This window comes from Lutjanus erythropterus, chromosome 20, assembly GCF_056507025.1.
Source record: "Lutjanus erythropterus isolate fLutEry1 chromosome 20, fLutEry1.hap2, whole genome shotgun sequence".
NCBI classification, from domain to species: Eukaryota; Metazoa; Chordata; class Actinopteri; order Lutjaniformes; family Lutjanidae; genus Lutjanus; species Lutjanus erythropterus.
Genome location: NC_139336.1, coordinates 26,924,828 through 26,952,271, shown reverse-complemented (window position 1 = coordinate 26,952,271; position 27,444 = coordinate 26,924,828). Strand labels below are relative to the sequence as shown.

The 27,444-nt window shown below is 40.6% G+C and overlaps 1 protein-coding gene across 1 annotated transcript in view; it reads right to left on the bottom strand.

The window, feature by feature from the left end:
- pcsk5a (proprotein convertase subtilisin/kexin type 5a) overlaps nt 1-25,208 on the bottom strand; it is a 52,455-nt gene extending 27,247 nt beyond the window's left edge. The window contains exons 1-19 of the mRNA XM_084746156.1: nt 24,538-25,208; nt 22,385-22,489; nt 20,183-20,356; nt 19,894-20,037; nt 19,524-19,600; nt 18,193-18,281; nt 16,688-16,860; nt 16,376-16,582; nt 9,507-9,607; nt 9,292-9,395; nt 7,332-7,452; nt 6,903-7,091; nt 5,352-5,488; nt 5,077-5,202; nt 4,805-4,907; nt 3,143-3,333; nt 2,196-2,280; nt 1,634-1,737; nt 120-258 (exon numbers count right to left, since the gene is read on the bottom strand). Coding sequence (XP_084602282.1) covers nt 120-258; nt 1,634-1,737; nt 2,196-2,280; nt 3,143-3,333; nt 4,805-4,907; nt 5,077-5,202; nt 5,352-5,488; nt 6,903-7,091; nt 7,332-7,452; nt 9,292-9,395; nt 9,507-9,607; nt 16,376-16,582; nt 16,688-16,860; nt 18,193-18,281; nt 19,524-19,600; nt 19,894-20,037; nt 20,183-20,356; nt 22,385-22,489; nt 24,538-24,687 — 2,519 coding nt within the window. The 5' untranslated portion in view covers nt 24,688-25,208. The remainder of the gene's footprint in view (nt 1-119; nt 259-1,633; nt 1,738-2,195; nt 2,281-3,142; nt 3,334-4,804; nt 4,908-5,076; nt 5,203-5,351; nt 5,489-6,902; nt 7,092-7,331; nt 7,453-9,291; nt 9,396-9,506; nt 9,608-16,375; nt 16,583-16,687; nt 16,861-18,192; nt 18,282-19,523; nt 19,601-19,893; nt 20,038-20,182; nt 20,357-22,384; nt 22,490-24,537) is intronic.
- Nucleotides 25,209-27,444: the final 2,236 nt, after the last annotated feature.

Sequence of the window (27,444 nt, the reverse complement as noted above, 5' to 3'; positions counted from 1 at the left end):
AACAAATACAAGCGTGAAAAGGAGCACAAACACTCTCACAGAAGCCAACCACCAGAATAAGGCCTGCCATCAGCAGATAAACAAACCACCCACACCTGAACACACACCAGTGAGCTCACCTCCTACATATCCTGTGCCCATCAGCTATCTCTGGGTTTGGCTCTGTGGCGTAGAAGCCAGCACTGCAGGAGGGCACACACCTCCACTCCTCCATCAAGTAGCCTTCTGCACAACGGTTGCACGCTTCAACACCTGCACCTGATGCCGCAGTGAGGCGGAAACAAACATGTTTGTGAAGGGAGAAAGGACTCAAAGGACTTCTGCAAACAGCCACAGCTCATTGTCACATACAACTCCAAATCCAGAAAAACTGAGACACTGTAAAAACATAAATAAAATCAGAATGCAAAGATTTGTGAATCATTTTCTATATTATATTATTATATAATCCTATATTCAACTGAATACCGTGCAAAGTCAAGATGTTTAATGGATAAAGTTTCATAAATAAACACACAAAAAGTTGGGACAGGGCTCTGTTTACCACTGTGTTACACCGCCGTCTCTTATCAAGACTCACTTAGTGTTTGGGAACTAATTGTTGAAGTTTTGAAGGTGAAATTCTTTCTCATTCTTTCTTGACATCAGCTTCAGGTGCTGAACAGTCTGGGGTCTGTGTTGGCCTATTTTTCGCTTCATAATGCTCCACACATTTTCAATAGGAGAAAGGTCTGGACTGCAGGCAGGTCAGTCTAAGTATCCGCTCTCTTTTACCATGAAGCCACGCTGCCGTGACACGTGCAGAATGTGAACATTTACATTTTGGATTTTGTTGTTTCACTTGTTACCAGCCTTCGTTGGTTAACTGCGCTATTTCAGTGACAGAAGACAGTGAGAATAAAAGGCAAACTGTTTCAGAAATGAAGATTTCATTGGGTGATCAGATACATGCTGAATTAAACACAGAGTCCTAACGCTGTTAATTCACCGTCTACTGTGTGTATGATGGTATTTGACAAGTTTTTCAGCTGTTACCAAAGTAACTACCCAGTTCGCCAAGTCCTGTTTGGTGCGGGAGAGAACGCACCTACCTTCTCATAATTTTAAACATGTTTGATTTTATCATGATTATGAACTATTTTTGATCCAAACTAGGGCTGCACTCATATTGCCATTACTTTGACTTAAAGTGGTAGTGATCATTTTTGCATTACATTCATTTTTACTGAAAAAGCCCCTATTAAAACACGATGATGTGACATTTGTTGGGGTCTGTACAACAAAATTTTTTTTCTTGCGCCTTGAGAACAAGATTTTTATACCAGGGAATCAATGCAGCGCTACTGTACTTTCTTATAACTCTGTTTTCTCAGACAGTTTGCCTTTTTTTCTTTGCGCTTTGGTTCCGACTCTGCAAATTGGAAACTGCACTTAGCCAAATTGCGATTTCAATAATATCCTGATTAACTGTGAAGCCCTAATCCAAACTTAAATTTAAAAAGAGCATACAAGCCAAGATGCAAAAGCAGGTGTTTGCTCTCCATGATGCCACGGGCGCCAACGCGTTAGGGAGATGGGGTTGTATTTGAAGAAGCCTTCATTCAGTACTGGACCCTGACCCTTGACCTCTCACCTGCACAGGTAGCGCAGGCCTTGTGACAGGGCTTGCATTCGCCTTCCTGCTTGTCGTGGTAGAACCCCGCCGCGCAGCTCTGCTGGCACCGATTCCCCTGCAGACTGGAGAGGGCGGAGAGAGCATGTGGCACCGTGACACACACACACACACCACCAATCATGTGACACCGTCAAGATGACTCATTGCCAAGACTCAGTTTTCCAACCCACAGCACACCACCACCACAAGTACTTGGTAAACTGAGTCACGGTACTCCGGAAGCTTCTAACTTCTAACAATATGGTGAATCTTTGACAGAGATGTTTTGTGTTTTCCTCTGATGATACTGCAAAATGGAAATGAAGATCCATTTTTCTTTTTTCGAAGGATAACACATTCCTTTGAATACAGAGTTGAAAATATTGAAGCTTTTTCTAATTGTTATGATGCTGCAGAGGGTGTGTGTTGGTGTGTGTTTGTGTGTGTGCACTGGGGAGAATCAGTATTCTCAGCGGCTGCGAGCGAAGGAGCAGTGTTTACCGAGCAGTTAATTCAAGCATCATCAGAGAATTTGCTTCACCTTGTGTCTGGTTTGCATTCAGTGCAGATGCTGTAGGAGGTGCACTTCAAGCAGTTTTCACTGCACTTTCTGCACATATTTGCATCTGTGGGGGAATCAAACAATACACATGGAATACACATCAGAGCGATTAATCAATCTTACTCACACAACTCTCAACAGCACTTACGTCAACTGACTATTCATTAGCGGGCTCATATGCAGCTGTTTCCAAACAACGGAGCCTTAAAGGGATAGTTTGAAATATCTGAAGTGGGGTTGTGTGAGGTACTTATCCAAAGTCAATGTATTACCTCCAGCAGATGGTGGTCAGCACAGATTGGCTACGCAATGTACTTTAGCCACCAAAATTTTGACAGCTTTACCTGTCAAACAGCCTTTTTTGACAGGAAACTGTCATTATATAAGCCAAATATGGCTCTCTCCAAAACCACCAAACTCCTTTCACAAAAACAGCAATTTTACCTCCCAGAACACAGGAGTTGCTCGTCTACTGCTGCCTCCATCATTTAGTTTATTTGTGTTATTGTGTAACTTTGTGTTATTGTGTGACTTCTGTGAAACTGAACTAGTTGTTTAAAACATCAAACAAACTAACTGATCAGGGCAGCGATTGACCATCAAGTCCCACATTCTAAGATAAAATTGCTGTTTTTTTCAAAGGAGTTTGGTTGCAGGAAGACAGAGACAAAACAAGCAATTTAACATCAGTTTCCCATCGGAAAAGATTGTCTGACAGCAAGGCAAAGTGGTGAAAACATTATAAACATGGTGTACACTTAAAGTGATTTTTAGCAGGTAATTCACTATGGCTATGGAATAAGTGCCTCACACTTCAAAAGATCTGAACTACCCCTTTAAAGGTTAATTTGGGGACATTTCCTCTATATTGGTAAGAATAATTACAAAACACTTCATAAAGGCGGGTCTGAGGCCAGAAATCTGACCGTGGTCGAGGTAGTAGTTGTCCCCACAGGTGGCTGTGCAGGTGTTTGTCCCCTCAGTGAGGTGATGACCGGGTATACAGGATGTGCACTGGTTACTGCGACTCCCGGTGCAGCTCTCACAGGAAGAGAAGCACCTCTTGCAACGCCGGCGGTCACCCCAGAATCCCCTGGGACACTCTGATACGCACAGCCTGTTGGACAGACAAGGACCAAAGGACACGGAGGACAAGAGGTGTGACTCTTTATGGCTGGGCTGCACCAACAAGGATTCATTTTTAAACCTGATTAAATCATGATTTTACCTTCACGTTATCACCCCATTTACACCTGGTATTAAAACGTGATCTGTATGCAGATCTGGATCGTTGGACTGACAGCATTTACACCTATTTGAGATCAGAACACAAGCCTGAATTCCTCCAGATGTGGTCTGACAAATCTGATCACATTCTGATCACAAAGCATTTACACCCAGTGTTTGTGTTTTTCCTTATCTGGTTACTGTATCTAGACACCGATCATAATTTAATACCAGGTGTAAATCAAGTGTCCGCTGCACCAAACATTTAAACTAACTTAAAATTAAGAATCATTATATTTGAACCTGTCGTTAAACCTCAGTTAAGTTTTTCCTCTAAAGGTAGATTCAATTTATTTTGCGCCAACACTTTAAACTCCAACCTAAACTGTGATCAAGTATTAACTTTAAACTTGAGAAGGTTTAATTTTTCAAATGGCTGCTTTTTTGAGATGGATCAAGCAAAACAACCAAGTTCCTTGAAGAAAGTTAAAGTGCAGACTCAAGCTAATTGAGCTGCCAGTTGCTGCCAGACAGTCTCCCTTTTTTTTTTACTGTCCTGTTGTCCTTTTTTTAATCTTCTATTATTGAATTTTTCCTTTAATTAAAAGGAGGAAAATTAGAGCTTCTCTGCCATGTCAAGAGTTCTAACTAAAGTTTTAGCTAGCTAGCAAACAATGTAATGTTTTGTTAATTTATTTTAGCCAGCTAGCAAATAATGTGACAATTTGTTAACGTTTTAGCAAACAAAATAAGATTTTGTGAACTTTTTGGCTAGCTAGCAAACAATGTAACATTTTGTTTAGCTAGCAAGCAAGCAAATAATGACAGTTTGTTAACATTTTAGCCAGGCAGCAAACAACATTTTGTCAAACGTTTAATGTTATGCAACATTTTCTTCTCAAATTATACTTAGTTATTTATTTTAATTTGGGCATGCAATCATCTCCACACTGATTAAAACATTTTATTTTGGTTTACATCAATAAAGTGAGATTACTTTTTATAATGTGCAGCAGAGGTCTGCTTAATTTCAAATCTGGACCTACTCATTTTAAACCTTGTTTTGTTAAACTGAATAGAGCTTATCTTAGATTTAATTCATGTATGTTGGTGCAATCCAGTCTAAATGAGCAGGGATGAAGATTTCCACCCTCGTAATGTGAAACCATGGTCATGTGACTCTTTGCCATTCAAGCATTAAGAATCTGCCACAATATGTAAACATGTGGACTAAATAACAGCTGATTGTTTTCATTTGCAATATGTTTGAGCCTTATGCTCTGCAGCAAGAGGATAAACACATACTGTACAGTGATTTCTGGGTCTGCTGACTGTACTCTGTGCTGTGTGATCATGTTAACCTTGTGTTGTTCTTGAACTTGAGAAAAAAGTGTAAACACGTGACACACTGCTGCGGGCTGGGCCCCTCACATCCATCGTCACTGCATTCTGGGTCGCAGGGTCCTGGAAGGGCAAATACTCGCAAAGTCACTGCACCATCACAGCAACAGCAGGGAAGTTATTCAGATCGCTGATATGGTTCTTTATTTAACTGATATCCACTCTAAATCTGCATTCGAGTGCATTTATCTGAAGACGGGGCGGCTTAATACCAGCTGAGAACAAGACTCACCGCTGTATTCTTCAGTGAGGTCACTATCCATCGGCATCTCGACCGATCGGGCTCGCTCACGATGCACGATGGGATACGGCTGCTCTGCGGTGCCATAAATCACCAGGGACCACTCCTTCAGCATCCCTGTGAGACAACAGACCGAAAGAAAGAAAGAGAGAGAGCTAGATAAGAGGTCTGTCCCAGGAGGCCTGCACTGTATTTCAGCTGTTGTTCTAGTTGAACTTCAATGTACGTTTCATAATAGCGAGATGTTACAAACAGGAAGAGCAGACCTGGTTCAGTGCCGTCTCTCTTCTGAGAGGGAGTATCCCGGATTCTCAAAGTCCACTCCCCCGCCGCCTGCTCCCCCCAGCAGTGAGTCGTCATCAATTCCCAGTTCTCAAATCCCTCAGTGGAGTCATCAAGAGGCCTAAACCACAACATTACGTAATCACACAATCATCATCATGAATACTACTAAAGCTACTACTACAACTGCTTATACCACTACTATTAATGGTCATAACAGTCACATGGTTTATAAGAAGAAGTGTTCAAATCCTTTACTTATGAAAAAGACACAAGTAAATGATGTACAAATACAAATACTCTACTAAAAGTAAAGCGGAACTGCACAATGAGGTGCTAATATCAGGCTAAAATAGTGAGATTAAACAATTAGCGTTAGGGGATTAACAGTGCAATTAGCTGACTGTTGCAGAGCTCAACTAGGCTCAACTAAACTAGTTAAAGTAAAGCTGTGTGACATCTGAACTGAAAACAATATTAAAAACGTGACATGTAACGCATAGTAATGTTTAGCTGCTCAGTGTTTTCTCAGGCTGACAGAATCCTCTATTATTTATGAGGATTTATTTTTCTTTACTTATGTCTTCGTATAATTATTACTAAACAACCAATTAGTTAACAGGACAGGTAATTATGAAGCAACAATATGTGCAAAAAAGGGCAGTAAACATAAGGTAATGAAGGACTACTCACTAATTACTTAGTATTACGTATCACTTTATGTTAGGGGACACAAAAAGAGTATCTCATGTTTAAAAGTAATTAGTAATTAATAAGTCATTATTAGTTTTGTGCCGTCACCAGCTAGTTCAGAGTTGATCAGGAACCATTCATAAACAAACTAATCATTACCTAATGATTCATTAATATATGATCTCCCAGTCTGTTCAGTGCCGTCTACTGTTACCATTGCTGGAATTCTCTGCAGGCCTCATCATCCTGCTCCTGTCCACTCAAATGAAATCCGGTTTGCCGTCTACCATCTGCCTGAATCCATGTGAATGCAGCTTTGTGTGTGGGTCCGTCACTATGGGTGACTACTTTCACATTATACACAGTAGTTTCAGCCATTATAAATGTAAAAAATTAACTGGAGCAGATTTAATTAGAGAACTTTAGCAAGTGTAGATAGTTACTTTTCCACTGATGTGCTTTAAATCACAGGTATCAACATTTTAAGTGTCTTGTTGCTAATTTGTGTTGTATTTTTTAGAATTAAAGAGGTTTTTTCTAGAAGTAAGACACTGCATGAAGCAAAATAATTGCCAGAAAATAATTTAGCCAGAAACTTGCCCAGATACCAGTTCCCTGATCCGCTGCGATTTTCCACTAGTGTTTGCCAAAATCCACATTTTTTCCCCCTAATGGGACAAGATGCCAAACTGAGGAATTTAGCACCGTGGAGTTATGTGCTGTGCTCTAAATGAAAAAGTGTGGCTCACAGATTACTGCTGCACGGCGAAGCCACAGGGGAAGCGTTGTAATATTTTAGTTTCCACACATTCTGTCCGTGATTGAACATCTTTCTTAGTTACCTGTTAGCTAGCAGCTGCGACACGGTGCCTGAAGGTGATGTGAGCGTAATGGAAAGGTCGCCGCGACGACTGTGAGTGATGGCAACGCTGACGACGACATGCTCCACATAAACAACGTGCTGCAGGGGCTCGCCGGAGCAGCCCGCGCTCTCGTACACAGACGTCAGCGCGGAGCCGGGATGAATAGTTCTGTCATGAGACGGAGAGAATAAAGAGACACGGCGAGCAGCAGAGATGAGAGGAGGAGGCAGAGAACAAGAGAGAGTTACAAGGAAAAGGAGCAATAAAGAAAATGACACCCATTAAAGTGTGCGAGAGAAATCCATGTGAGAGCTGAGACAGAAATAGATAAAGTGTGATGAAAGGGGAGGAATCAAGGGAAGCCCTGACTCAAAGCGGAGATGTCTCGCTGTGCGGTTGGCGTGATACCTGCTCAGCTGGATGGGGGCCTCCTGCACACACTCGTGCTGGGAGGGAACTTGTTTCCAGCGCTCGGCCTCCTTCACCATGCTTTCAGCATCCAGCAGGCCGAAGCCATACAGGTGGCTCACTGATGCACACACAAATATACACACACACACACACACACACACACACACCACATTAGCCAGGGCATAAAAGGCGCTGTAGCTTATAAAAGACATCTCACACTCCTGGGACTTTGTAGGCGTTTATTACTGTTCTGCTCACAGAACCTCATTAGTGTGTACGCTCGCTGTTTGATAGTTTCCCTAAAAAGAGCTGAGAGAACATTTACCAAAATATGCTTATCAAGCTTAACCCATCTTTGTAAATCTTCTTTATTATAAGTTTTGGGAAGATTGCATTCAAAAGATATCGCGCAATTATGCATTTTCTCCAAACTATTTACAAAGAAAAACAATTTGGAACTAGAAGAGTGCAATCAGTGGAGTTCAGATCTCCACCAGAAAAGAATATTTGGGTGTAATTCCCTTGTAACCACCAACATTTTGATGACTAACTGTAATTTAATTACAGAATACTCTAAGGGATAATAACAATTATAATCATTTTGTCTTTAATTATATGTAAGTAGTTAATCTCCAGCACTACTAGTATCCTATTAGACATTTATTTGAAATTTTGTCCCCATTATCCCTGCCGGACATAAGCTGGGAGGGGATCATGTAGTGACTTTCACGTGCGTGTGAATGAGTGAGCGTGTGGTCACTGGACCTGCAGCTTGTCCACAGCTAATCTTGAATACGACTGGAACGATCAGCCTGTATTTTCGTGTGCGAGTTCATGACTGTATGCTAAAGAACCTCAGTGATTCAAAATTCTTAAAAAACATTTTTTATGTTTTCAGGTCATCCCATCCTTCTGAACACGATATCTCACGTGCACTTTGAGGGAACGTTCACTAGAACTCAGAGATGAACCGATTTGATTCTGGTGGTTTAATGTCAAGGTCACTGTGACCTCATGTCCATCGCAACTGTTTGACTGGTTCGTGGAGACATACACAACCGTGAGGCAGTAAATCCATTTTTTGACTGTTCTGTTTTATACGACCACTTATAGTTGACCTCTCACTCTTCTTAGCAAGTGATCAACAGCTGCCTCGGTGTGACATCGTAAGGGCCACGCTGATGCTGAACTTTGCAAATCTCTGCTGGTTGCATCTGGCACTTGTGGAGGCATTGCAGTAGGTGCTTCACCATCTGTTGCCTGGTCGGGATCGGCACTCTTAGCATAGTTAGCGTATAAATTCTTGAGTTATGGCCAAAAACATGATTTGTAAGGTCACAGTTGCCTTTGACAAAATATAAGTCATCCTTCAGTCCAAGTGGATGTTTGCGCCAAATTCAAAGAAATTCTCTCCAAGTGTTCCTGCATTCACAAGAGTGGGATGGATGTGAGGTTATACTAAAATCTAATCAGTTTATCTTCGAGTCCAAGTGGACATTTGTGCCACGATTTAAGAAATTCCCTCGACACGTTCTTGAGTTATCGCCTTCAAAAACATAATGCCTCTGGCCACAGCTGTTGCCAGTGTGGACACATGTCAACAATTTTCAAAACTTCTGCAGCCACAAAAAAATTAAGCTGATCGGTCCAGTAGGATTCGAGATTAGCTGCATACAAGCTCAAGGTCTGTTGATCACACATGCATGCATGTTTGGAGGAGGTTTGGTGCCCTGATAGCTCAGTTGGTACAGTAGAGTGTGTGTTAAATGTATTGAAGCCAAGTCCTCTGCAGTGGAAACAGGTTTGATTCCAGCCTGCAATTCTTTGCTGCATGTCATCCTCGACTCTCTCTCCCTCTTTCCTGTCACACCTTTAGCTGTCCTATCAATAAAGCCATATAAGCCCCCCAAAAAATAAGTTTCAAAAGCAAAAAAAAGACATTTAGCAGTGGAACTACCTTTGTGTCCGGCTCCATTAACGTGCCAGTCAGGTGCAGCGAGATGATGAGCTTTTGATGTTCGGACAATAATGTGCTGCACATCCCTCCAGGTTAGCAAGGGGCTGTGAAAAGGTCAAACAGAGGGAAAACATCACACTCTCATCATCCGCTCGTACCTGTTAACGGTGGACAGATTCTGTGTGTGTGTGGGAGAGCTGCTGCTGCTGCTTTACTTGGCGTCCAAAGTGAGAGCGATGACACCTGCAGCCATGGCGGAGGAGAGGGAGGTCTCAGATTTAGCCCGGCTGCAGCTCTGCCGTGGACCCAACGTTACCTGTCGAGGACACCCAGATCTTTTTACCTTTTTAATATTTAACAGCGTTCACCTGCTTTTACACAGGACTGCGCTTTTCTTTTGTGTTCGTTGGCCAGGACTAAGAAATGTGATCACGTTACTCCTTGTTTTAGTCTCTTTACAGCGGCTCCGTGTATGTTTTAAGATTTCACTGGTTCTGTTTAAGGCTCTTCATGGCCTCTTCTCCCTGCCACTGTGCATCTGGTACCTTGAGATCCTCGGGCAGAGTCTTTTGTCTGTTCCAGAGGCCCTGCTGAAAACTAAAGGGTACAGAGTGTTTGCAGTCAGGAGCCCCGAGGCTCAGGAACAATCTGCCCGAGGAAATCAGGTCGGCCACAGTCAGCTATCTCCTTTACGTCCCTTCTTAGAACAAACTTTTGTCGCAGAACCTTTGCTGATTTTACCAGAGTTTTAATTGCTTTTTAACTTCTGTTTCTACTTTTATTTCTTAAAATGTTTGTTTTCCTATTCTTGACTTTCACACACCATTTTATACACCACCTTGTATTTATCAAGGGTTTTCTTTCTTTTTTCTTCATTATTTTCATTAAGTTTCATTTCAAGTTCAAGCAAATATCTCTGCACCTCACTTGACATGGTTTTGTCTGGCAATTACTGCCATTTCTAGACTATTGATTAATTATCAATTAATACATTAATACATTTGTTCCACTACATTTTTAAAAAAATATTTTCAGGACTATATTATACTCTATGATCCTGCCAAACTATGAGACTGCACACGTCTGATCGGTCTCAAAAAGCCCAAATTAAACTGACATTTGTTATAAGATGGTTTAAGTCTCAGGTACATGTGAGATAATTCATACAGACTAAACTAAATGTCTTATTAAACTTATCACACGATGTCATGGAGCCGACTTTTTCCATTCCCAAAATGTAATTTCTTCGAGTTGGTATGTATCCTGCTCATCTGATCAACATTTATATGCGCTGTGAAAAGTGCTTGGTCACTTGTGTTTAGTCTTTCTGCTCACACAGGTTTTCTGTAGGGGGAATTTAATTCCTGACCTGTCTGACCCTTTAAGAAGAAGGAGTGCACTGACCCATTTAAATGTCTTGTGGGTATTTTCCTGCTGTAAGGTTAGTACTTTCAAAAGACAGGAATGTTTACTGGTTTATCAACTTCACTAATGATACGTATTTTTTGATACCGTCTCTTGAGAGGGTACATGATTATTTTTTGTTAAAATATAGTCAAGGATAGTTTAACTCCAAATTATCCATCCAATAGGAGACTGATGCTACTAGAGTCAAAATGGCACTAATTCTCTATCTTATATTTGGGTTGGTAAGCTCCCAGGATCCAAAAAGCGAGGCCCAAACCTTACCGAACATGTTGCTATATTCCTGGGCTGCTAACCTCCAGAAGCATAAAAAAATGGTGTCACTCCCCTGACATTAGTTGGTGCATTACAGAAGCCAACTCCTGCACTTCATCCTCTGTCCCTGCATTATGTTTTTTGCTCCCCTTTCAACACGTTTCTCTCAACAGACACACAGTTTTGACAACATTTCTTTCTGTCCTCACCTCTATCTGCAATAATCACCTCTTTTTCCTTCCACTCCAGATCCAATTTTTACGCTGTGGCAGAAGAGAGGGTCTGGTCTCTCTTTGTGACCTCTACTTCGACGAGATGTTTGATTTGATACACCAAAGATAGCGACAAGATTTTCAGAACTTCAAAAGTCTATTCAGATACTTTTAATTGCATAATTTTGCAAAAATTTACCTCTGTTAGAAAATATAACCTCCACCCCACGATTACAAAACGATATTTCATCAGTCTACAATATCCTCCTCTCTTCTCTGGCTGAAGGATACATGGGAAAAAGAGCTGGGGCTCAAACTGGACGACAACTGGTCGAGGGATGAACCTCATTAAGTGCAGTAAAGTTTCCTGGTGCAGATGACTCTCTGCTCTTTCTCCCCAGCAGAACACACACACATCTTTCTCCTGCCCAAAACTTGACATCTTTTTTTTGACACCATTTTCTACACATTTCCTTCTCTCTGCGCTGGTTGATTGCCATTTTTCTGTCTCCCGTTGAAGGCAGGTAACCAAATACCACGCTGCCTTTGTCGTATCCTAACCCCCCTGCTGCAGCTACTTCGTCTTTTCTTCGCTTCTTCAGAAGATCTCTGAAAGACCTTTCTTTCCATATCAATTCTCTAACTTTGATAGACATTTAATCCGATCAATACCCCTCTTTATTCCTTGAGTTCTGTTTCTTCTTCTCCCTTTTTCTGAATTACTTAATTATTTATTTACCATTGTTCTTATCATTATTTATTTATTTATTCTCCCTCGTTTCTTACTCAAGGTATTGTATTCTTTACCCCCAGGGGCTTGTGGGAGGGTGAACTGGTTCTGTGTCTGTTTATGTTTCTTTGTGGGTTGAAACAGTTTAACGTGTCAGAAAATCGTCAGACTTCTTATTTACAGTTTACACCTGCGCTGTAATGTTCTCTAAAGTTTGCTTAACAAATATTTCAGGGGAGAGTAAAAAAAAAAAAAAAAAGTGGTTCAATTCCAGCGTCCCTCCCCGATCGACCGCAGACAGCAGGTGACAGAGTCTAAACGAGTTGGTCTGTTTTTCACTCTGCAGGAACATGGAGGAGAGCCAGAGTTTTGTGTACTGTGAAGGTTTTTCCCCACTAATTATGTGCAGAGGACCCTGAGTGATGAACCTAAAAATAAATAAATAAATAAATAAACAAACAAACACCTGCACGCAGGTCTATCCTCTCTATTCACCAGCCTTTGAGTACACACACCACTCTGTCACTTTGACACAGTACTGCACTGTTAGTTCAAGTACTAGCAATAATTTGTGTATTGCCTGTAATTTTACATGTCGTGACTAATTGCTCTATTGTTTCTACTTTATTCTGTTCTTAATTTATATACACCTTTAACCCTAAAATGTTTCGTGTCCTGGGGGATAAAATCATTTGGTGGGCTGTGAGGAGAGCGCCATTAACCTTTAAATCATGAAAAACAGTGAAGGGGGGGGGGGCTCAAGTCCTCAGGTCATTTGCCTTTATGACAACAATCAAAAAATATGCTCATGTGTTCAAATCCAAGATGGCAGCGTGCGTGGACAAAGTTAGATGTTATTTTTTCATGTTTATTACATTTTTGAAGAATGATTTTACATGTTCTTGTTTAAAAATAATGAATTACACTTCCTAAACTTTGATTATCAGGCACTAAATGTCTGTATCATGGTGGTCACACGGGCCACACAGGAATATGAAACTGGTAATATCACTCACAGATAGGTGACCATAATTACTGCACACCTGCCTTTGTTTTGTGGGTGTTACACAGGAGACTGCCTTGTGCTAAATGGGAGAGAGAAGTACCTATTCTGTCCTTGTGCTGCTGTAGCACCCGACATTCCCTTCCGGGGGATCAATAAAGGATTATCGTAACTGAACAAAGCATAAATCAAGTTAACGGGTTTTGGAAGCACTATAAGAGATTGCCAGGTATGTATGGTTGTGCTGCTGGCATGTTGTCAGGTGTGCTAACAAAGAGATTCTGCAGGGAAAAGGAAAAAAAAAAAAAAAACATAAGTGGAAAACCCCTCAGTGAGCCCGGAGCTCGAGGAGCAGCTCTCCATGTTCATCCAATTTACTCTAATGAGCCGCCCAACTCTGTTACCCATGACTCCTGCAAATTACATGAAGTGAGGCAAGTACCTGCCGTCGCCTGCCCTCCGACTCCACACCACACACTTACTTAAACAGAGAACACAAAAAAAAAACAACCACAATTATATTTCTTATTTTACCTGACGGGGATACGATTTAGATCAAAACATTGTATGTGGAGTCAACGTGCAGGTGTTTTCTCATTGATGCCGTTTTCCAAAAGCCACATAATTACACACTGTATAATTACAGACTTTCCTTCCTGGTGTGTTGCCAGGCAAAACACAAAACTTTCTGCCAATCAATCAGGCAAAAAACAGTACAAGTAGGTAATTAGGTATTCCATAGGAGGATTCCTCCTCCGACTTTAAGAAGCTTGTCATTTGGCCATATTGTCTATGCTGGCATGCTACAGTGGGCCTCCTGAGTCTGAGTTTGGCTTTCAGGATGTTTACAAAGGTACCTACTGTATAATTAGATGAGCTGCGACTGTTGAAGAGCCTTATAACAGAGCTCCACTAATGGCTTTAAGTGTAAATGAACTATAGGTTCCAAAAATACTCTGCTGAGGTGGAAAAACATTTCGCTTCTTCTTCCTGTGTCTTGTGACTTTAAAAGTTATCGTTCTAGCAGAAAGAAAGTTCATAGGGAGTATGTCTGGGGCGTATTTGCTTGATTGACAGGTGTCTCAGACCATCACACTCAACTGCAGGAGTTGTCGCTCGCTCGCCCCCAACGCTGCTCCCCCCAGCCAGCACCTCATTTCCCGAATGTGTATTTTCTGGCTTTAAGCAGCTGGCAAGACAGAGTGATTTTTATACTCAACTACAAGACATCCCTTAAAGTTCAGCCAAAGTTACAAAAGGTCATCTTCAAAAATGTTGTGAAAGTGATTTTCAGATTTGTTGCTAATATCATTTCATTATAAAAGGACTGAGAGAAATGAGGTGGCTGCTCTTTCTCTCAAAGGCAAGAAAATATCAAAACACACTCAGTTATTTCCTGTCTGTTTAGCTCTGCAGAAAAAAAAAAGCATTTCGTTCCCAGTTTGTGTTTGGAGTTATAGGTGAGATGTCAATACATTTAAATATTTCATATTTCATGGCATGTTGAAATAACAAGTTATTCACAATTTCCAAGCAATGTTAGTTGATACAAATTATTATGAAAACAGGAATGTCCTTGAGGGAAAAGCTCCATTTGAACCCAAGTAAATATTCATGAATTATTCATTTATTATTGGAAACATTATTCTGATAAATGTTGAATTGTGTGCTTGATGTTGACAAATTTCACATTTTATCATGTTCAGCTCGCCTGCTGTGCACCGACTAGAAAACTAAGAGAGATTATAATTGGATGTTTGTCAGTTAAACAGTGTCTGTTTTTCTTAAAATTAATACTAAATTACATGGTTCTTTCAAGGAAAATTCATTTTGAAAATTATTAGGGATTCTTCAGAAATAACAGATCTGTAAAATAAAGTGTTTGAAGACAATCATGAATGACAAAGTATTTAAACTGTTGATGCAGGAAAAAAAATGTCTTTGCCTCTTATGAGATCTAGTTTAAGGTGAAATATTTATTTAAAAATCTGAAACAATTTGCTTGCATTTATCACTTTCTATTTCCAGTGCAAAGGGATTGTGACATAACTTGTAGGACAAAACCTTCCCCAACTTTCCAGGTTCTCTACAAGAGCCTGTGGACTGATTTCTACATGAAAAACTCAGGATGAAACTTTTGGGAAAATCTAAAGGATGCGACGTTGAAGCGTGCGCCTGAGTGCTTCCTCTCCTGTGCCCCTACTGTGGCAGCAACGCACGGCACCGGCAGTGCCCCCCTTAAAAGAACAATTTTATATTGTGAATTCTTCATGTTCAGATGTGTTTGCTCAGAGACTTTTATTTTGAAAGTAGTGCTTGTTTTCCGCTTACTTATTTTTCCGCTTGTTCCGTTATGTGTTTGCTGTCATTGTGGTACAGAAGTAACTGACAATGTCATGTCAGAAATTAGCCTCGCCCCCCTGGCGACCCATCCACCCCCCCTCCAAAGAGTCAGAGAGAAAAGAGATATTTTTTTCCCCAGGATGGCAAAGGTCTGACTCACCCTACTCTGACTCTGATTGGCTTACCCTGACATTCGTTCCCAAATCCTAATCAATGACACTACTCATGCATGAACCTAACTGACCCAAATGACCCAAATCAACAAAGACAATTTGCATTAGCCAATAAGAGTGAGAGTAGGGCAGGTCATGGCTTCACCATCCTGGGAAAAAAAAAACATTGCAAGAGGAAACACTGACTAGCAAACGTCATCTTAAAAATGCATCTGGAAGCCTCTGAGGTCAGAAGTTTGAAATTTCAACAGGGAAATTCCTACATCCGACACCGACTTGAACGCAGCATTTAATCGCAGAGAGTTGAAGCCGAGCAGCCGGATGACACCAGAGGGCAAACCAAAAAATATTTCTCCATAAAATATGATCCACTTTCACCCAAATCAGTGATTAAAGTTATAAAGTTTAAAGTGAGGCCGATTACAGCAAACAGATATATTCTCCTTCAATGCTCTGCTGCATCACAAGCGGAAAAAAAAGGGATTCATTGGACGCAAATTTAGTGTACCCAGCATGCCCCAGAGCGCGGGATGATTCATCAACAGTTTTTAATCGTTTTCCAGAAAAAGACAAACTCTGAAATACCAACTAAAATAACAAAGAATACCTACAAAACAAGTCTTTTATCATTGTTGCGTCAAATTTTGGTGCATCAGTAACATATAGCACAATAAATGTGATTAAAAAAAACAGTTACATCGATTTTGACTTTGTGGGATAATTTTAATTTTGATTTTTGGCTGATGGCCTCAAGTGAGAAAATGTTTTTGGTAAAATTTGGGTAAAGCAAAGTTCTCAGTGAATACAGACGCACAAAACTCATCACTAAAGTGCTTCCATTAGCACACAGACCCATCTCAGCACATCGCAGCCTGTGTGCATCTTTCAGTACTGAACAATCACGCTGAAGAAGCTTCTTATGTTACTCACGGCCTCTACTCACCACTTCCTCCGCCTCCCCACCAGCGTAAGCTGCCGCGAGTGTGGAGGAGCAGCGCTCCAGGTAATCTGGCTGGCGTCCACGCTGAGTGCTGCTGCTGATAGAGATAGTGTAGATGCTGCCGCTGTAGCCGTCACAGGAGCAGTGGTCACCTCTTCGCCCTCCGTTCCCCGCCGCCCAGACAAAAATGGAGCCCCTCCCGCGCCGGCCCTGAGATTAATTGGGGAGGCAGACAGAGGTGAATAATTTTTTATTGATATTTACACATCGATATTTTTCTTCCTCTTTCACACACAAACTCTTTCTTTCTCTCACTTTTTTGATGCCATTCTGTAAAGCGAGACGAGTCAGGGGCCCCGGTCCCTCCAATGTGGCCCCGTCATCTTCAGGCCCCCAGCTGGCTAAGTAGATATCAATATACTGTGGCTTGAAGCTCAGTGATTGGGCCTCCACAATGTCTGTCACGTCTCCGTCCAGCATACGGATGCCTGCAGGTGGCAGAAGAGGAATGACCACGTTTATGCAAAACTATGGGCAACACTTTATTTGAAGCAGTGTGCATAAGACCGTCATAACTACACAACACCTGCCATTAACATGTAGGTGTCTTTATAAACGTTTGACGTTGTCATTAAGTGTCATTCAGTCAATTATTTAATTTAAAACAAAGTTGACATTGTTTGAGATGTTGGTTTGTTATAACATGACATAAATCCAGCAAATAATGTATTGGCATTATAGAACTTAAACAAACTGGGTAACATTTTTTGAATGGGTGTGCATAAGACTGTCATTACATTGTCATAACCTTGTTGTGACACCTGTCATTAACATGAAGGTGTCTTTTTCAATTTTAATGCAAAGTTGACACTGTTTGTTTTCATTGTGACAATGTGACATAAATCAAGCTAGAAATTTGTTATGACAACTTGACTTAAAAAATGTCTTTATTATGAACAGCTGACATTATCAAACTTAAAGAAATTTTAAAGAAGCTTTATATTATCAGATGACATTGGCCAGTCAAGCTAACTAGCTAATGCCAACATGTAACAGTAGACAGAGGTTAGCCTACTTAGCAACAAGTAAACTAGCTAAACACCGTCTGGATCAGCTAACCCTGTCAGCTAAATCACACTGGTACTGTATTCATTGTCAAACTGGCCTTATAAACTTTAATGACATCTTTATGACGAGGCCAAACTGTACCACTTTACTTGTAGCCAAGAAAAATATTCATTACACTCTTATAATGGTCTCATGATAGTCAGTGTCAAAACCAGCCTCATCTGACAGTTTAAGTTAACTGTCATGTTGAAAGTTTCTTTATGTTTGATTATGTCAATTGTCATGAGAAAGAGACATTTTTGTCTCGGAAAATGTCAAGTTGTCAAAAAAATACATTTTTGTCTTGGTAGATAAGAAGTTGTCATAACAAAGACAGTTATGGCTTGATAAATGTCAAGTTGTCATAACAAAGACAGTTATGGCATGATAAATGTCAAGTTGTCATAACAAAGACAGTTATGGCATGATAAATGTCAAGCTGTCATAACAAAGACATTATTGCTATGATTAATGTCAAGTTGCCATAACAAAGGGACCTCAAACAATGTCATCTTTGCATTAAAATGACATAATAGACCAAATGACACTTAATGACAACAGACAAACATTCATAAAGATTCCTTCAGGTGTCATGACATGGTTATGACAGTGTAATGACAGTCTTATGCACACCCCTTCAAATAAAGTGCTACCAAACTTTGACCTCCAGAAGTCCTTCGCCATCCTAGTTTCACGTCGTCACATGGACTCACCGCCTATCCGAGCCTGGAAAGAGACTCCAACCGTGCAATGAGAGTTATTTGCAGCGGCAGCAACCATCCCTGCACACTGAGTCCCATGGCTTGGAAGAAAAGGAGGAGAACATCAGAACATGAGGTTAGATGCATATGCATGAGGAGAAGACGGGCTATTTCCGTTACATCAAACCAGTGAGAAGACAGAAATTTAGACTGGGGAATTTGCATATCCATATGCATGTAATTACTGAAAAATGGAAAGAAAAGCATGCATTAATTAAAATTATGACAGTGAAAGGAAATTGTAAAACAGGTGCAAGGAGGAATCTACAACCACAGTTCCACAAGAAAGTTAGGATGTTGAGTAAAACGTAAAAGCACTGACCTATATTCAATTGAATACAGCACAAAGACAAAATACTTAATGTTCAAACTGATTAAATTTATTGGTTTTCATAAATACACACTCATTCTGAATTTGATGCCTGCAAGAAGTTCCAACAAAGTTTCTTTTTACTCAGTAAGAATTTAACAAACTGAGAACACTAAATGTTGACGCTTTGAAAGTGAAATTCATTCCCATTCTCTGCTTGATATACGACTTCAGGTGCTCAACAGTTCAGGATCTCAGTCCGGTCGACATGCTCCACACGTTCTCACAGATGTGACAGTTACCCATGATGCCATGGGCATTAACACGCCTCCGTACCATCACAGATGCTGGCTTTTGAAGTTAGTGCCGGTAACAACGGTTTTCCAAAGTTTTCAGAAGCCCATGCAGTATCCTTCACACAAATATGTGGGTTTTAATGCAGCGCTGTCTGATGGGGTCAAAGGTCACAGGCATTCAATGCTGGTTTTCGGCCTTGCCTCCTTACATGCAGAGATTTCTCTGGATTCTTTTAATTATATCACGGATCATAAATGGTGAAATCCCTAATTTCCTTGCAGCTGTGTACTCAGAAACGTTCTTAAACTGTTGGACTATTTTCCATCCATGCTTGTGAATGACTGAACTTTTCCAGGATGCTCCTTTAAACCAGACCATGATGTAATCAATAAACAGCTTTTTTTTTGACCATTCCACAACTTTCCCAGTCTTTTGTCGCCCCTGTCCCAACTATTTTTAAAATGTTTTGCAGGCATCAAACTCAGAATAAATGCATATATACAAAAAACAATAAAGTTTATCAGTTTGAACATTATAATTTTTGTTTTGTATCCAAATGAATGATAATGACAAGAATGAATGACAAGTCGAAAATGGTTTGCAAATCATTGCATCCTGTTTTTAATTTACATTTTACACAACATTTTGGGGTTGAAGGAAAAAAAGAGGTACTTACTAGTTTGAAGCGTTGTTGTAATAATTTGGAGAAGGATCTTGGTCTTGTCCGTTCACATCATAGCTGGCGAGAGCATCCTGAATCAGATGGATAGTAAGTAGCAGCACATAATAAGACGCCAGTGGTTATCTGTCTCTGTTTCATCAGACAAATCACAAAGAGCATTATTCACCAGTCCACTCGACAGCTAAGTGGATCAGACGTTTAATGTCCATTCCAATACTGTTGGCCGGCCTTTGCAAACCTTTGGCCCGAAAGCTCTGCCTGCAATATCTGTCTCAGCTCGGCGCTCTTACACTAAGAGCTCTGCCAAATTGCTTATGATTAATGTCCCTTTCCCGAGAACAGCGTCCCATCCCAGGGCACTTACATAATTTGGCTTCAGATCCGGATGCTCCCTCTCAATGCCATCATCTAGGACAGACACCACCACACCCTTCCCAGTATACCCTCTGCTCCAGGCCCCCGCAATGTTCATACGAGACCGGCAGCCTTTGGACTCATCGCTGCAGTGCTGTGGAGCAAATAGTGGGACATCCAATTTAGCCCTTGGGAGTAAAGAATAAATCAGGGTCTATTTTAGGCTCTGTCTGTCTGGGTTTATGTGTCTGTGATTCAGACTTGAGCTTAGTAAAGGGAAAAAAAAAAGTCTGACTCACAATGTACCACAGGCTGTTCCACATTGAGTCATTGTAGTGCAGCATCCGGGTGCGGCTGGACGGAGGACGAGCGGTGGGAAGGTGTTTTGTCTTCGTGTCAGTGGAGTAGATGTGACTGGCTCTGGGGTTCCTCTTTGCTCTTCTCTGGACCACCTGTTGTTGGAGCCATTCCACCTTAAAAAGGAACACACAGGGTACTTGTACAGATGTAAGCATGGAGCTTTTAGAGTCACACCAGCTGTATGGTGATGCTCAGCCAGCTGGATGGTCAGTCCACCACTTTGACGCAACTAAAATATCTTAGCAACTATTGACTGGATTGCCATGAACTTTTGTACAGATATTAATGTTTGTCAGAAGATCAATCTTTATAATTTTAGTGATTTACATATAATTGTCAAGCAAATTTGAAGAAAATGTCTGAAGTGTCACAAAAACATGAATTACATGCATTTCCATCAACTGTTTTGGAGCAAATAAACTAATCGCAAAGCATAGTTTCATCAGAAGTTTCCAGTATTGGCTAGACTATTTAACAGAATAGAAGTGCAGTAGAGGTCATGAACCAGAAACAAAACAAGCTGTCTGCCAACTGCCACTAAACCTCAAAGAGAAAGAAACCAGTCACAAAGGCCATCAGCGAGAGCGATGGTGAGAGTGCAGAAACAGTTTGTTTTCAGGGCGGAAACAGCTGGTCAGTCAAGTGAGTTTTTTGCTGCCTTCAAGTGAAGTGAAGCGAGAAGTCGCGTTTACGACATGGGAAGTCGTGCACACAACTCTTCAACTCTGAGCTTTCGGGAAATTTCCGCTTACGATGTTGTGAATACCACAAGAGGAGGGCGTTCGCGATGACCCCATTTGAAGGCAGCAAAATTCTCTTACAACGTATTTTCATCTCTCATCAAGTGCATTAACTAATTTTCAAAAAAGGCAAAAAAACACCTCAATTGAGCATAAAACTAGCACCACCATGAGGTTCACATTTGTGGTCCGCTCCCTCAGGATGAATGGTTGTAGACTGTTAGTCTTGTTTGCAACTCAAAGGATCATTCTGGTTTATTATGACTTGTGTGTGCTTCTTACTTTGGGCCATTATTTCGGTTATGATAAAGCTGTACTTAAGCATGTGGGAAAACAGTGACATTGCTGCAACAAAGTCTGAGAGGTGAAGAAGCAGTCAGTTGAGCAGACAGGCTGCCATTTAGCTAAATCACATTTTTGGAAGTAAAATCCAGAGCGTGTGCGCCCAAAATGCAGGTAATAATCCCTAATTGACCGTCTGTTGAGCCCTGTTCCCAAATTACTGTTGCTAAATCTGTAAAGCTTGCACCGGGGCTGCACAATTAATCAAACTATTATTGAAATTGCAATATGGTCAAGTGCAATATCTAAATCGCAGAAGCTGCAATTTTTTTTGATAAAGGTAAAATGACAAAACAGCATTATAGTGAAGTACTGTGATGCTGCAGAGATGCCTGGGCTTAAAATCTTGGTCTTCAGATAAAAGAAAACATGTTTGTTTGGTACAGATCCCAAGAAAAGACTGTTGAATGTTTCAGTTACTATGAAAACTGTGATACAAAAATTATTAAAAAATGATCCCACTGATTGTGAATCATGTTGCAATTGCAAAAAAAGTCAAAATTTGCAATTGCAATATGATTTTTTAAGTCATATTGTGCAGCCCTACACGGCACTTATGCAGTTTGCATTGATAACGGTGACAGATTTACCATCGAAAGCTCCATGATTGGTTGAAAACACAGTCTCTGACTGACTTTGAAATGTTTCTAGGTCACCTGTTGCTGTTTTTAGGTGATGTAGAGTTTGTTAGTTGTAGTATTTATTGTAAGTATGATAAGGAAAAATGTAAGATCAGACATTTTAAAAAATATATATATATAATCTCCTGTTTGGCTGTTTGTGGATTTTTTTTTTCTTTCTCCCCAAACATTTAAACCATAATCATCCATTAAATGCGGTGTGTCATAATAGGCATTTGGTTCTTTGTGAATGATTGCTGTCATTTTATGGTTTTGTGGCTGCATGAATGTGTGCGAGGCCATGATGTGAAGGGATGAGTGTGCAGCAGGGGTCAGCACATGAACCTGTGTGTCTGTATCTGCAGGTTAGAGAGGGGACATGCAGCTGATTAATAATCCAGGTGCGTCTTCCAGTTCTCCTCATATCGCATTACTATACCTTGGTCTCCTTGGCAATGCTGGCAGTGACTCCTCTGTTGGACACGGCGGACCGCTTCGCCGTCTCGTGGTGCCGAAATCTATAATAACTCTTCAGGTCTCCGATCTGGTGAAACAGACATCAAACCCTGGGAATTAATTTGTTTTCAGGCGAAGGCGTGTCGCTCATCCTGCTCTGTCGCTGCACTAAATAGCTGTTAAATTATGAAGCTGCCTTTGGTATCTTTCATTAAGGCAGCTACCTTACACCTCTGATAGTTTTTCAGGCGGTGGCAACCTGAGCCACACGGCTGCAGCCACACTGCTGCTCATGTCCACAATGGCATGACGTAAACAGATTCTTTTAATATACAAGAAACGGAGCTCGGGGTAATTTGTGTTTAACAAAAAAGTGTCACAGGTTGGTCGTTTTCTGTGACTGACGAGAACAAATTATGGCTCTAATTTATTCCCTGATGTCTCTGTTGTGGAATTTGCTTTTGACTTCTGACCTCAGCAACATGAACTATGTTTTCAGCTTTAAAGAGTCTTTCTGGTTCATATCATCCGTCCTGTACTGAAACATGGACCCAAGACCTGCAACTTTCATTACAGCTCCCGTCTCCAGGGAGTACATGTGTTGAATTTTATGGTCCTGGGCTCTATAACTCGCACTGTTTTATTTATTTGCTTTATTATTTATTGATTTTGTTTTTTATTTGGTCATTCTGTGAGTGTGTATTGACATGTTTGGTCTGATTGATTTCTGTTTTTATTTCTTTTCATGCTGACAAATTCTTTGTGACCCTTTATTGAAAGGGCAATAAAGTGCTGGATCTTGGTTCTTCGAGGATAAACGCTTTGGATAATTAATATTATACGGTCAGGGTTAGAATTAATGAAATGAAGGTAAGAGGTGAGAGAACAAAATGAGATTTTTTTGGCAGCTTGGTATCCCTCTCACACCCACGAACATCCCAACAGGATTGTAATGTGCTGTGTAATGAGCAGCTGCTGATTTCTAATAGAAAAACTTCTCCAGCACTCCACAAAAGTACAAAATCTTCTGTCTATATGATTAAGCAAATATTTTAACTTAATTTTGCAGTAGCCTAACTGCAGTTAAGTCCTCCTTTTACCAGTTAGGCTTATTACCTTTTTATCATTTTGAGACATAATCATCTTCTGCAGCTATGAAAGCTACATTTGACTGTCAAATATGATCACAATTTTCTTAAATCTTGAATAGAAATATTTAATTTCTATGGAAGCCCATTTCCACCAGCAAGATGAAAAAGGCCCTCTAAGTAACTTGAATGAGAAACATTCTCAAAATTAGTGTTAAAAAAGTCCTCAAATAAAAAAAGCAGCTGTAATGAGACTTTTTGTAAAGTAATTTGTAAATAACATCCTCAGCCATTATTTTGAGAAAATCCTCTCTTTATTTTGAGATACTAAGTCATTATTTTTTGGTACCAACTCATTATTATTTGAGTTCCTCATTATAATGAATTAGAGGATATTTTCTCGTCACACTGGCAGAAATTGACTTCCATAAGTTTGTATAACAATATTCAAGACAATATTTTACAAGAGATACAGAAGTATCTGCTGCAATACTACAAGACTTAAGAACAACATTTTCCTGAAGCTGTGACACTCCTCCATTCATCCTCCACTACTATTAAAAGTTTATTTTCTATGTCTTATCATTTATTCAAGGGGGGAAATAAGGGCTATTGAGGGCCTCAAGCCATTGTTTGCCTTAGGCCCCGAAATGACTAAATCCACCCCTGACTGTTGTCCGGACAAAAGAGGATGTCACTTTGAGCTCTGGGGAATTGTGATGACCATTTTTTTTTCACATTTTACAGGCTAAACAATTAATGATTAGTTGTTAAGTTTTGTTGTTAAAGCTTTGAGACGATATTTTTGCAGCTATCATACTGTGTTTTGCTGTAATTCAGCATCTTTAACTGGGTTGTGGCCTAACTTGGAGCTTGTTGAAGTAAAGGCCTGCACACACGGAGCTTCCCTTCACGTCTACATAAACAGTGACAGATTGAAAAATCAAATAACACTGACAAAAAATTAAGATCAAGACTGCAGATGCTCGGTAGATGCTGTGTTTGTCTTATACACACAACATGTCACAGTACGGTGGATGACACCTACCTGACCCATGTTTGTAAATCCATATTTCTCTGCTATCCTGTTGACAGACTCACTCTCAGCTCTTATTCTGATCGCCCAGTCGTTGGTGTAAACCGCTGCCTGACAGAGCTGGAGCAGAGTTCCCATCCACAGCGCGTAAAAACGCACCATCGCTGCAGGGATAAAGAGGCTTCCTCTAATTAGACTGTGCCCAGGTGTGTCTCACGCGTCGTTGTCCCTGCTGCACGCCGTCCTCCTGCGGAAAACGTCTCTCATTGCGATGAGTTTGTCCTCAAAATCGGAGTACACCGAGGAGGCAGCGGCTGTTGCCGAGACGTTCTGCAGAAACGGAAGGATATCTGCCGGCTGAAGTTGTCAAGACTTGACTCTTTTCCACAGGGAACAAGCAGCTATCGGATTACTGCTTCAACATGGGAGGCAGGGATCAGCTGTAGGGTGTCCTTTATAAAGATCAGACCTGTGGCTGCAGCCCAAAATGTCCTCATGGTGCAGCTTCGTCTCAGTGTTACAGTTTAAGTAAGAAAACCGCCCTTTCCCTCGTCAAGACACCTTTTTCACGGCAGCCAACGTAGCAGAGTAAACACAGGTGTTCATGATGAAGGCCCCGTTCTATTTAGCCTAACAGAGCCTTTCCCGGCGAGACAACATGCACAATAGTAGCACCCTGAGCTGAATGGAACAGGACTTTAATTAATATCATTGGTAACGCCTGTGTTTACACTGCTGTTTCATGGCTGCAAGGAAAAAGGTCAATGCCCCTGCTAGTTACTGTAAAAATACTAAAAAAAACAACACATTAAAATAAATTAAATTAAATAAACAAATAAAACTGATGTTTGTTTTTGTTTTGTTTGCATTACACTAATTTACTGAGTGGCCTATGACTTGAATTAATATCCAGACTTTTTTTCGTAGCCATTAAGGCGATCAGATTGTAAACAGGCCAGAACATATGGATGAAAACAAACTGCAGCAGAGCTCACACAGTTATCAAGTCATTATCATAGACATGGTTGGAAATGTTTATCTTTAAATCAATCAAACAATAAATTACCCGCAACTAAGGAAGGAGCGGCTGGACAGACTAATAAACCTAACAATGAACATAAAACCCTTAGAACCTCATCCATTAGTCTATCATTAATTGACTGTTAAATTAATCTGCATCTATTTTGATAACTGATTAATCGTATTGAGTCATTTTTTAATTTAAATAAAGTCCAAATTCTCTGACTTCAGCCTCTTAAATGTGAATATTTATTTGTTTCTTTACTCCTCTCTGACCATAAACTGAATATTTTGGGGTTGTGGATAAAAGAGGTCATCATCTTGGACTTTGTCAACAGATTAATTGGTAATGAAAATAAACATTGCATGAAAGACTGGAATGGTTTCCTTTAAATAAGTGTTCAAGGCCAAAAGAGAAAAAATTATCCAGTACCTGACAAAAGACTTTGATTTGACTGAAAACTTTGTTTAGCAGAACTTTGTTTTTATATTCTTTCCTCTGTCATTAACCATCTCATGACCTCCAGATGTATCTTGAGACCCTTTGAAGGGGACTCAACCTCTAGGTTGGGAAACGCTGGTCTACCTAAGTGCATATAAAGTATCTCTACCTCAATCAGCTGCTGCAGCAACATCAAAATGCCATTTACACAGTCATTTCAATGCATTAGTACTTATATCTAATAATGTCATATATAGTTATATAACACTCAGAAGGGGTCAGTATTTTCTGCAGAACGAGTACTTTTACTTTCAGTCTTTTAGGTACATTTTGTTGATAATGCTTCTGTACTTTTACTTGAGTAGAATATTTTGAATGCAGGACTTTTACTTGTAATGGAGTATTTTTAGACTATTGTACGGGTATTTTTACTTAAGTAGGCTTAAAGCTTAAGGTTTGCTATGCTATTGGACCACTGTGCACATACATAATGAGATTCTCAGTCATGTCACTGTGTAAACTGATCGTGTACATGGCCTGTGTGTTTGCAGTCGAAAGCCTCATCCTGAACCCGGAGGATGTGTTAAGTATTTTGGGGGGGGGGGGGAATAATATTTGCCTGGAGGCGATGGATTTTTTAAATTCTTTTTTTGGCCAAATGCCTTTCCCCTTGGCGCCACAGCAGCCTGTGCATTGTGAAGCAATATCCCTGCATTTAAAAATTCACTGCTTTAACTGGGTCAATCTGAAGCAATCAGAAAAAAAAAATCCTTCATGGTGTATAAGACGACCATCAAGATGTTCTGAAATTTTAATGTTCCGATTCTACACAGATGGGAAGACTAGAAACTTGAATGGTGACGAGCTGCAGTTAGTGAATGGAGAAACAACCCACAGCATACTTACATACATATATGGGGCCATAACAATGTAAATCTGTGGGCTGTGTGGTTTGCAACAACACACAGGATTTTAAAATAATGGTTTCAATATGCATCGGGTTGTATAGGCTCTGCTGTAGCCTACGCAAGTGGCCGTTGTGAGCATTTATACCTGCGTGCTTGTGTTTCTGCATCACTCTGCAATTACAAACCACCAAAATGCCAAAATGTGAGGAGTTTTTTTTCGCGTAGTTCAAGGACTGACAACCATTCATGCTCACATTCATACCTACGGATAATTTAGAGTCACCAGTTTACCTAATTCAGGCATGTCTTTGGACTGTGGGAGGAAGCTGGAGTACCTGGAGAGAACCCACGCAGACATGAGGAGAACATGCACAGAAAGGCCCTGCACCAGCCACAAACTCCTCAGCCCACCGGCCGGCTGGGGGATTCAAACTCAGGACCTTGTTGGTGTGAGGTAACAGTGCTAACAGCTGCACCACCGGGCCACCCATCACAGAAACCTCCTGGTCAAATATTACGTCGATCAAACCTCCCAATCAAAGCCAGGCT